This window comes from Anguilla rostrata, chromosome 16 (assembly GCF_018555375.3).
Source record: "Anguilla rostrata isolate EN2019 chromosome 16, ASM1855537v3, whole genome shotgun sequence".
NCBI classification, from domain to species: Eukaryota; Metazoa; Chordata; class Actinopteri; order Anguilliformes; family Anguillidae; genus Anguilla; species Anguilla rostrata.
Window position 1 is genome coordinate 21,642,861 of NC_057948.1, and position 12,391 is coordinate 21,655,251.

General features: G+C 38.0%; 1 protein-coding gene across 1 annotated transcript in view; it reads right to left on the minus strand.

Annotated features, from left to right (window-relative positions):
* Positions 1 to 12,391, minus strand: part of LOC135241979 (cadherin-11-like) — a 48,370-nt gene that overhangs the window by 13,359 nt on the left and 22,620 nt on the right. Inside the window, exon 2 of the mRNA XM_064312813.1 lies at positions 631 to 1,050. Coding sequence (XP_064168883.1) covers positions 631 to 861 — 231 coding nt within the window. The 5' untranslated portion in view covers positions 862 to 1,050. The remainder of the gene's footprint in view (positions 1 to 630; positions 1,051 to 12,391) is intronic.

The window sequence follows — 12,391 nt, forward strand, 5'->3', positions numbered from 1 at the left end:
AATGTTGAATGAATCCAGGCCATACTCAGAAGAGAGTTGCTCAAAGTACAGTACAATAAAATCAAATGGTTAGCTGAAATGCATAACAAAGTGTAAGAAAAGTCATTTTATGTTGCATTTGAACGCCACATTCAACAGTTTTGGAATCAATGTCCATTGCCCTAATAGTTGTAAGGCTATTGGGAGATTCTATTTATTTATGAAGTTGGAAGAAAATGGACAAAGTCAGCGTGTCTTACTCATTTCATACTGCACTTACAATAGTTTATTGATTGATTGCCAGAAGTGGCTGTGAACAATTAAAATGTAATACAACAATAGAACCTCTTGACCCTGTATAATTCTATCCAATAACTGGTTGTACCAGCTTGGCCTAGGAGGAATTAAGGAAGAAAATTCATAATCATTATTTCTTTGGGCCAATAAATCACCCTCTTTCCCAGATGGCAGTGTCTTTGGGGGGACTTTCCATTATTAAAAAGAAAATCCAATTTATGACCTTTAATCAACTAGGGCACTGATTGCTTTTGTGGAAGGAATGGAGGATACTGCAAGGACTCTGTGAGTAATGAAAGTCCCGGTGACTCTACATAAGTTAACCTGGGAAATAAAGGTTACAGTTGTGCTTACCCGTCCCACCAGGACTGGGTCCGGTCCCGTGTACTCCTCGATGACAAAGAACTGATTCCAAACCCAGCCTCTTTTGGAGCGGTGGAGGACCTGCCCTTCCTTGCCCCTCTCCCTGTGACCGTGCAATGAGAGTCTCCGTCGGTGGGCGTGCTCCGAGGGCAATGAACCGTGGCTGCACAGCGCCACACCCAAGCACGTCAGCAGCACCTGCAGTCCCAAACCCTGCCGCATCCTGCCGTCGTCCGCTGCCCACGACTTCCTGCGTGTCCTTCAGGGACCCGATTACAACCCTGGAGACTATCCAAAGACCTTCCTGACGCTCGCTGGGAAGCCGACCCTGACTTCACCCCCGAATTCCGCTGTCTGCTTTGTGAATCATCGCTGCTCCCTTTCTCACACGGTCGGCTTCCAGTTTAGATTCTGAAATGTGAAAAATGAGAGAGGTCCATCATCAATCACAGAGAACACTCTTTTTTTCACTCATTTTTCTGAAATCTAAATTTTAATTGATTTCACAAAATCTAAACATATTAATTTATTTTATACACTGCTATGCTTTTATAATTAATGGAGAGAGGTAGTAAGTTCAATTTACTGCAGCTTAATTAGACATCAAATCAGTGTTGTCCTGAAATATAAATTGAAGAATTCCCCACATTCTGACTGCTTAGGCAATGTCACGCATATCTAGTTCTCTAGAGAACCAGAGAACCAAAGCAGAAAAAGATACTTTTCTTTTCTAGAGATTATCCTTCCATCTTTCCCTCTCAGAAGTATATTACAGTACATCAAGATATCAGCATAAAATATCATCCCCTGAACTTTTTGCAAGGCAAGGGTAATCTCTTGAATAACTGAATTTCAACAAGAACCACGAGGATATTTTACATTTAAATCCAACAGGATATGCCTAGTGAATCTTCAATGCAGTGAGAAAGACACTTAATTCACATTTATCATAAATCATTGCAATCAATAGATATTTGTAGTTCTGTGAAGTGATGTTGGACTAATTAGTTTTATTTTACTTTTTATGATATTTTCTTTTAAACATGTACCGAGTGTGTTTCCCTACAAAGATATGGCGCTACTCCATACACAACTATCCAAATGAGGTGTCAAAATCAATTCCATAATAGGCTTTCATCAGTTTTTGGTTGACCAATCAATGATGGACTGAGTACCAAATTAGTCTGTAGGGGATTTTCTTATCCAGTGAACCGCTAATAACCTTCAGCTGCACTAACTGCTATGCTCCTAGTGCTGGGAGGCAAGAGTTTTGGAAACTTAAAGACAGAGCGCTCCCAAGTCAGTAAATGGGTTGAGTGCAGAGAAGCAAACCAAATCTTCACCCTGTGTGTCACACCAATAAATACAGTGTACATAAAGTGCATCCACCAGTGAAGTAGGGTAATGGCTGTCCTAACTCAGGCTTGCTGCAATTCTGCCAGCTCCCATAATAAGGCCTGGTAATGCTTCTTGCTTTTCACAGCACCAGCTGTAAATTGGCAGGCATTCTGAAAAGAAGACATTTCTCTCTTCTTAAATTATTGACCAGCCACCAGAATGTCAGGGCTCCATGCTATGTGAAGGAATGTTTTTATTGCCTGAGGCCTGTGTCCTGGGAGGCACATTTCCTGTCAAAATACATCACAAATAACAAATGCTGCTTTCTTTGCATGTACAGCAACACATTCTCAGCCGAGGTGTTCTCAGAACAGACACTGAGTCAGAACGCCAGACAGAAAAAGGGAAAAAAGAAAACTGACACAGTTCTAAGCTCTTGTCAGCAAATCCCTGGGAAAGGCAAATTAATTTTCAATCCACGTCAAATCAAAGGACAGAGGTAGAGATTAAACGAGCCTTAGACACACAAACAGAACTTCCTTGTTTGAGGTTAACTTGACATGACTGACATCTACTGGGCTAAGAACCCTTTGATCTGAGCAACAGTGTTTCATTCTTGGCGATTCAGGGTTGACTCTCTTCACCTTCAAGTCTGTGTTTATTAAAAGATGTGTCATCCTTTTTTGTCAACCCTTTGAAAAAATAAATTAAAATAAAATAATCTGAGTGCAACCTCTCATCATATTCATTTATAATGAATTATTGGATTCTTGGATCCTGCCTATATTTTCAATGTTTGCAATGTTTGTGGTACACCCTCAACTCCCAATTTGACTCGACATCCGGTCATCACACAAGCTACAGCAACAAATAAATAGTTTATGGTTTAGCTCCATATTGATCCCAATTTGTGCTTGACTGAGACATATATAAGCAGTTTATCCCAAATTCAGTCAGGGGTGGTAAGTGATACACCAGAAGTGCAAAGTCCCTCATCCATTACAGTTATGTAGTGATTCTGAATCATGCATGCAGTATTTCTCTGTACAGCTAGACAGCTTTGTTTAAAGGCATCTCCACTGTGATCTTAAAAAGGACACCTGAGCTTAAGCGAATGGGCTAAACATATCAACCCTCGATCGCATTTTGACAGTATCAAATTTGGGATGGATGTATGGCCTGACTATTAAGTGAAAGCATATGAGCATCACCCCAAAAAGAGCTGATTACAATACCCCTGTGGAAAACAATATTACACAGAACGATATAATGAGATATTGGAATACCAGAGGCAGTATTAGAGGCAGTAAGCATTTATACAGTCACATATCACATAATTACAAATTTAGAGATATTGTGCCATTTCCTTAGGATCCTTTGCCTTGTCGAGTGTCAGGCAAAAAGATAGTGTCAAGTATTATACCCATAATTTTAGCTTGCTCTCTCAATCTTATTTGCTGTTTTTTTTTTTCTTCATCTTATGTGGCCAGAGACAGTTCAGGTAAAACACGTCTGGAGAAAAATATAGTGACCTAGTCATGCAGGACAAAGAAAATCATTCCTCTGGAAATTTAGAGTAAGGGCAAACAATGCCAAGGAACAAATAACCTTGTCAAAAATGAGGAAAAACAATGTACAAAAGTCTGATTCATTTAGCATACCACAGGACCAGGTTTTCATACAGCTAGCTATACATTTAATGTGCCAAGGAGTGGCTGGGTTCTGTATTAATTTAGTTGTCAGAGGGGAGTTCCTATTTTGGGAGTTTGGGGCTGGAGTGAAGTTTCTAGTGATAAACACCCTATCCAGCAGTAATGTCAAAGTTTTTTTTTTAGTTTTTTTTTTTTTTTAGATTTTTTTTAAACCAGGCAAGTGAGCCCTACCATACTGCAGCCATTCTCATTTGGAAGTGGTTATAAAAATAAAAAATATCTATAAATATATATATATATATATAAAATAGTATATGAATAAAATATCCCAATGTGAATGTCCCAGGCTATATTTATCAATGTATGTGTACAGACATATAAACCTAACAACACTGATTTTAGATTTGTGGAAAAAAAATAACCTCATAACCCCATAATGGGTAATGACACATCCTTCTGTCCAAGGTTCTCCAAGAAGGTTGTTTTATTAGCTCTCACTCCATGACTGACAAGGTAGATACAGGACAGGTCTATTCTTTATCATTTTCCCCAGCATATACCCTTGTTAAAATAAAGATTTACACCAGTTTGTTTTTATGGGCGATCCGTGTTAAATAATCAGAAATGCAAACACATATTTTTTGAACACAACCACTTTGTTCTTTGGTATGCAACAGGTAATTGCATCCACTCCTACAAAAGCCAGTTCAGAGAGCAGCAATTCTGCAACTCACTGATCTGCACATGACAAATATTGTCTTTCAGATGAAAGTTATGACAAAAAGAGGCTGGCTTGTAGCAGCCTGAATATTTTTCTGAACACCTCTTTCACATAGAACCCTGATGATCAGTATCACAAAATGGATATATGAATAAAAATCACATCCAAATAAACTTAATAATCTGTGATGGCAAGCATAATAATAAGAAATTCTAAATGGGTATTTATCAAATTTACTGGAAGCAAAGATAGGCCTTGAAGACATAATTGAATCTACTGTAAAGGACAATGTTTTTGGCTTCTCGTGGCTAAGGTCCTTCCTGTGGCCATTAATAGAAAACCTGCTAATTTTGCACATAAGAAGGAACCTGACACTCAATTAGAGAGATTAATTGGTGTGGGGGTTTGCTGGTTTTTTCTCCCCTTCTCTTCCTTACTACAACAGCGCTGAAATAGATATGTACTAACAGGTTATTGATATGCGGGATTCAACTTCAGCCTGGGTTTCATAAATATGCTAATAATCTCATCCAAGTATTGTCTAGGACTGCTACAGCTGAAGGGACACTGTACAGTGGTTGCTTCTTGTTTGCTGCTCCTATAAGCAGACAGAATCACCACAGAGACTGTGGCTTCCATGGACAGCAGCTGGTAATTGGGCAACCGAGCAGTCATGAATCATTGTTCTGGGAGCAATGTTGGAGGTCTAGTTACTGGCACAACTGCAAGATGGAGATGGTGGGAGCATCACTGAGGACTAGCACTTTAAGTGATGTTATTGCAGAATAGCCCTTGGCTCAGCTCTTCCCCAGTATTTGGAAGGCAATATGTGCCCTTGGAGTTGAAAGCTTTATGGACACATATCACCTTACCATGCTAAACGAAGCTCAGCAGTCAGTTTCAGTTACCTTGAAGGATGTCTAGAAGAACAACACCAACAGTTATATCTAAGCATCTTTTCCCTAAATACCTCAATCATCAGTTTTGGTTCCACTGTATTAAATGGTTGTTACTGATCAAGCAAATAATGGTTTATTATTTCATTTCTTTAATACAACATGCATGCACATACAATACATTTATAAAAAGCCTGAAAAGGGTACAATGAGCAAGAATGAAGGGAAAGAAGGGGCTCAAAATTACTACATTTGGTTACCACTCTATCAATGTGATTCCAATATAATGGATAATTAATACATTGTGTACTTCATTTAACCCATTTTCCAATGGTTTTGCCTCTGATGGTTTCCATAACATGGTTGCCATCAACATCATGCATATTGTTAGGATATTAAATGTTAGTGTCACCAATTTGTCAAGAAGACTATTGTGAGTCACAAATGGCATAATAGTGCTAATAACCATTAGATAATTATCATATGTTTTGAAGAGTTTCAGCAATGTTAACGCTTTGGTCTTAAAAAACAGTCATCAGAGGCCTCTGCATTAATGTAGGTTTTAAATTACTTAAAAAACATGAGATGTATAATTAATCCTTTGAGGTTAAAAAGCCCATGTTTCTGGCTTTCTGCTGGACATAAAGGTTTGTATTTCTTTCACATACGGAGGAATAGCTGCTTCTATTTTTCCACATATTCAAAGGCTCCAACATCAATACAGTGTCTGCAGACCTAAACTTGCAAACCTTTTCATTTCCTTGTGCAAGGCCAACTAGAGGAGTGGCCTCAGTTTCAGACGATGGAGTCCCAAGGGGACACAGGGAGGAGTTAACCGCCAAGTCTGGAATCGATTTTTGGGAAAGGGGAAAATGAAATGCCTGGAATTCTGAGTCTGAGCCAGAGACGGGGCCAGAGACTGGGCTAAAGCGGTAATCACACATGTATTCATGGAGCGGAGTGAGACACATGAGAAACGAGAAATGCAAATGTAAAGCTGAGGTCAAATCCAGAGACACACACTGGGTTAACTCAGTATTCGTGTGCAGGATGGAGGAGTTTAAGACAAATATACGGCACTCTGCTGTATCAGATCTCAAATTTCTCCACACTGCCAGACATAACATATCCCAAAATGTCTCCCAGTTGAATTTCATTCTTTGCCATGTATTTTCCCCCATTAAAAAAGTTCTTCCTGCCAAGTTTTTCTGTTGATTGATGGTCTTGTTGTTTGAGATTGGCAGGAATATGGGATGTAAAATTTTCAAACGATCTGTCTTAATAAGGAGATCTACTAAATGATTAATGGCTAAATTTGTAATTGATTTTTAAAACCAAATGCTACAGTGGAGAGAGTGGTAAGTGGTAAGCGGAAATATTATGCCTTTTATTAGAATTTAGACCCTGTGACAACTGTCAGCCAACCGTGCTGTCATGTCTGAAATTCTGACGGGTATTCTAGTTCTTCAAGAGTAAAAAATAAAACTGAATACAATTTTATAGCCGCTGCACAGTTATTATTCATGGGCGAGTTCAGAATACCTGAAACAGTCTCTGCAGCTGTTAAACAAAAAAGATGCCAAATGGATGAACAGGTAATCAGCGCATTAATTTAGTCAAAAAATGGCGAGCATTGTTGATGTTATTGTGGTAGGGGGGGCGTGGTTTGTGCGTTGGCTGCAGAGGGAGAGAGTGGGCGGGGCGGCTCTCGGACTCTGCGCCACAGCTGTTAGAGGTTGCTAATCAGCACCGCTCTTTAAATGTTTAATTGTTTAACAATGTGCTGATTACCTTGACAGCGAGCATGGGTGGTTTTAAAAGGCGTTCGCCGAGGCAGACGGGGGGACTGGTGACGGAGGAAGTACGGCGCTACAGCAAAAGTAACCAGTTAAATGAAAAGCCGGGTGTGCGGCAACAATAAAAAGAAGTGATTACTTCGAACTCGTCTCTCTCTCTCTCTCTCTCTCGATACACGAGCGGTGGCACGCACCTTGCTACAGTTATGTTATGTTGTTATGTTATGTTAAGAAAGTAAACCAGGGAAGGAATGTGAAATCATAGTAGAAAATACTGACACTACAGCAGGTATTCCTTTGTCTCTTTATTAATGATGAAGGTGAGATGGCTAAATCTACTATTCACATTTTGGTGGATTCCTCTGACATTTTATCTCACATAAAAGGTAATTCCACTTTCTCCCTAATTTCCTTTTATTCCACTCCACTTATTTTCAGGCCATTCATAGTTGTGCAGTTATTGAGCCAGAGCACTGCGCAACTATGATATCGAGTTACAGACAAGCCAAAAGCCAATTCATCACCCAATGTGTTTGCTATTGCTTGTGCTGGGGAACACACTGAACAAACTTAGACTCTACTTGAGTGACAGTATGGCCAATTAACGGGAATCTATATTCAGTTTTTGACCATGGAGCACAACATTGTGTTAAGTAAAAGTATTGTTCAGAAGTGCACAGAAAATGCATTGCATAAAGATATAGTTTTGAAGTTGATAAATGATACTTTGAAGATTGGATTTGTCTGAAAAATGAAATAAACAAATGTAGTTTAGTCTGCACAACAAAACACACAAATTAATGCATTTTGACACACTGGCAGATGCATGTATTAAGTAACAGTATGAGACAATAGATAGCCACCCACCTTACAGATTAGCTGTTTGTAAGCACCCCCCCACCACTCCAGATACATATGCTGTCTCTGCACACCCCTACTGTGGGTTCTAAATGCCCAACTCGGGTTTCATCCCCGAAACATGCCAAATAACAGTAGGCATGAGAAAATGACAATGAACAGCTCATGAACAGACAAAATATTTCACTGTAAATTACTAAGGCCAGGGTGTTAACTTCGGAAAGGCAATCAGAAGCTGCTTTTGGAACATCAGACCATCAAAAGGGACAGGACAGCATCTCCCAGCAAGGCAATATCACATTTATACCTCTATTTTATTGACGCTTAAAAAAGCCTTCTGAGGTTCTTATAATAGGAAGGGATTGTTTTTACCATACTGATAGGCTGCTGAATCAGCAAAGGCACATTGTACTTCAGAAATAACATCTGTTGATGACAGCCTACCAGCAGGGAGCTCTCTGAAACAGGCTTCTGCAGTGGCTATTTGAAAATCTTTTAATATGGGCTTAGTCCTGATATGCAATTAGAGAACTGTAAGCATTTGATGTAATTTTGTATTGGAGCTACAAAGGAATGGAGCAATAGTGTCAAGCAAACAAGGAAAAGTAGAGATACTGTACGATTCACTTGTCCATCATCTTGGGTGCATTTGTTCAGGACATAGTTAGTAATGCACTTCACATCCAAGGCTAAAATGTCTTTTTGTGAATAACATAGATTGTATTGTACTGTCAGTTCTGGAGACTACAGTTATTGAGCCATATTACGGCAACTAAATCTGCTCTAAAGCTTTGGTGGTCATGGCACCTACATATCACACTACGCTGTACTGCACAATGCTGGGGAGGGGGGCTAATTGGATTCAATAATAAAGTGTACATTGTTGTGAGCCATACCTCTAAAGATTGATTTCAGCCTGAAATTCTGTTTTTATTCTCTTTAGGTACAAGATTTTCCTGAGCAACAAAGTTCAATTCTTCATTAAAGATTAAGTGTGAGAATGTGTTCTTGCGCTTACAAGAAAGTTCAATTGCTTTCTTATCTAATTGATTTGAGGTGAAATCGAAAGTCCTCAATAAGCAATAAATTATGTGATTTCATAAGCTGGCTTCAAGTGTGTCTTTGAAGTCCCATAACATCAGTTACCAGTTACATTGTTCTGATTTATTTAAAAAGAAGCTGCAACTTGGTATGAAAGGGCTGCCCTGACAATGTTACTCAAGTATGCAGCCTTATTTGGCATCATGTAATTAATTTCCCTCCTATGACAGTAGTAACTAATCATGCTAGCCTATCACTGGGTCAGAGTTTCATACATATTACAATTATTTATTTATTTATTTATTTTCTTTTCACCGAAAATGTGTGCTATCAATGTACCATTTAAACAGCATATGGAGGATAAGACAGGCAAGTTGCCCAAAGATTTTGTAATATGAAATCCAAATTCTAGTGCACTGTGTAATGTTTTCTCTGAATTTTCATAAAATGAATGGGATATTATTGTGACACATCACAAGGAGGTTGGGAAATCTTATTTTCTTCTGAGTGGAAAAAATTAGATTGTTAATCTTTCAAGATTTACTTTTGTTTTCTGTATCACCAAATTTGACTTTGTTGGGCTTTATGGACTGTGCTAATCCAATGGACAGAGACTTCCACTGCAGGGCTTCTGACAGCATAGCTTTAAGCTGTGTCTTCATATTGCCAGGGAAATACCTGTGGGAGGATATTTTTTGAGCAAAACACTGGAGTTTCTTGAGACCCCTAGTATTAGGAAATACACTGACGGTTCCTTAATGTTGAGTCAGCCTTTCTTTTATTGAGGTGAAATACTAATTTTAAGGTTTATAGCTACACAACAGAATTGAGAGAGATAGTGTGTGTATGTGTGCAATACAATACATTGGTCCTTCTGTGCTAGCTTTGCAAACCTCACAGAACCAGATGCATTAGTGACAAAATAAGCATTTTCCTGTCTTTTTCCATAGCAGCAATGCAATAAATCTAGCAATTCCATAAAATTTCTATGAGTTCATCTGCTGGGAAACAGTACATGCTGTTCTCTTGATCTATATTCCCAAAATTAAAAATGTCTGCCCTTAAAAAATTAAACAACAACAACTGGGGTTCATGTGCCACACAAAATATCATAGATTCAATTAAGGCTGCCATACCCAGTGATTATTTGAGAATAGGGTATAGGGATGCGTATAAAATCTAGACTGTGACTATATAGTTTGTTGACAATAACAACTGGGGTTCATGTGCCACACAAAATATCATAGATTCAATTAAGGCTGCCATACCCAGAGATTATTTGAGAATAGGGTATAGGGGTGCGTATAAAATCTAGACTGTGACTATATAGTTTGTTGACAATAGTTTCCAGCTGCACACTTGAGTACAAATTAGCATCACTCACTTTGTTTTTCCCATTAGTAATGAATGATGCAAATGAAATAATTTAATTTCAGTGCAGTATTGACTCCAGTGAAAACAAGAATAACCAAAGACGATATTCAGAAAAATATTACACTTAAGTCATTTGCATTTAGAGCTTTATGTGAGAACAGATTGATGAGCCTCCCAAGACAGAGCAGAGGTACCACAAACTAGAAGTCATCTCTGAATCAGTCCTTAACAAAAAGTGACTTAGATTGATTCTAAATTGCACAGAGGGAACTAGCTGCCAGACACAATTTACAGATTGTTTTATTTTACAAACACCTGGAAAGGCCCAGTTCTCCATCTTAAAGCCATTATGCACTGACAAAATATGAACTGTATGCCTATGCAAACTCAGACATTTCTTGGTTGTTCTAGAGCTATCTCTGTCTATTCATCGCATACATTAGCGGGATTTATGAGCCAATCATTCATGCTGCTACAGTATAATGAAGTCCTCAGATGCAAGTAATTCTGAACTCTGACACATTTATAAGAAATCCATATAAAAAGCACATTCCAGGTAAATGTTTGACAATAGGACTTCATAGGCTTGGTAATGCCTCCAAGCTGAGCAAATGAAGTACATATGATGTTCCATTATTTCCTTGTCTCCCAGTGACACACTCTCTTGCACTAAGTGACACACAAAGCCATCACATGCAAGACTAATCTGTGCATGCCAACATCACTGGTGCAGTGGTCAGTGAAACTGGATTAATTCATATCTTCTCCATTGTAGAATAGTTGTATTATTATTAGTAGTAGTAGTAGTAGCAGTAGTAGCAGTAGTAGTAGTAGCTACAAATAATACTTCAAATTTGGAGAAAAATCGAACCAAGTTATCACTACAGATCTGCCTATAAAATAATATTTCACATGACAATGATTTAACAGTAATATGCTTTTCACTGTGCTTCAATAACACACTAAATATCAATAGAACAACATAGTAAGAGATAAAATGTGCTTTACAGTAGACTCAATTCACATTTTCAAATACACAGTCCCTTGCAGTCTGCAATTCATTTCAATTGTTTTCTTTGATTGTGAGAGACATACTTCTTGTGCAGACATACAACTCAAGAAAAGTGTTGAATTACGGGTTTTCATTTGATATTGCAGCATACTGCCTGTTTAGAAAGATCTGTAAGAAACACATACACACACTGTATATATATATATATATATATATATATATATATATATATATATATATATATATATATATATATATATATATATATATATATATATATATATATATATATAAAATGAGAAATTATATATAGTACCCATAAATGCATGTGTTTTTATCAGATGTTCTAGTTACATTTTTTTGTAGCCTCTGATGTGTTGCAAACTGCGTAGATTGCTTTTTGGTAATGTCTTTTGCATCTGTTTTCAAGAAACTGTTCTGAACGATTCCTGTATTGTAAAAAAAGCATGAAATCTACTTACATATATGTTTGTGAAACATCCCTGAAAAGTCATTTATTTAAATGAGGAGATGTCTTTTCATGCTTCTTTACAGAATCCCCACCAACAGAACAATAGATTCTGTCTAAAGGACACCAAGGCCGTGTTAAACTCAGCGCACTTGCTTACTGTTGACTATAGTTGTTGAGTACACTGGATGAGAAAGCTGATGAGTAGGCAAAAATCTTCTCGAAACATACTTAAAAAGCATACTTAAAATACCATTATATATTATAATTATTTATGGGGTTTCACTGAGTGTATTTGGGAGCATTCTTTTCAGGAAGTAAACAACGATTTTGGTCCCATAAATATGACACCCAGCTTCACTTACAAATGAGGTGCAGGTTCACTGACGTGTTCCTTCAAAAACAACAACACGTGAGCATGGCCGTGAGGGCGGAATGTCTTACTACACTTCCACAGTATGGTTGTAAAATAATATTGATGATATTTTCTGCATACTGACCATAGCATACTAAAACGGTATGCAGTATGCTTAGTAGGCAGTACATATTTTGAGGACACAGCCCAGGAAAAATCTGACCCCAAATGTCTCATCTT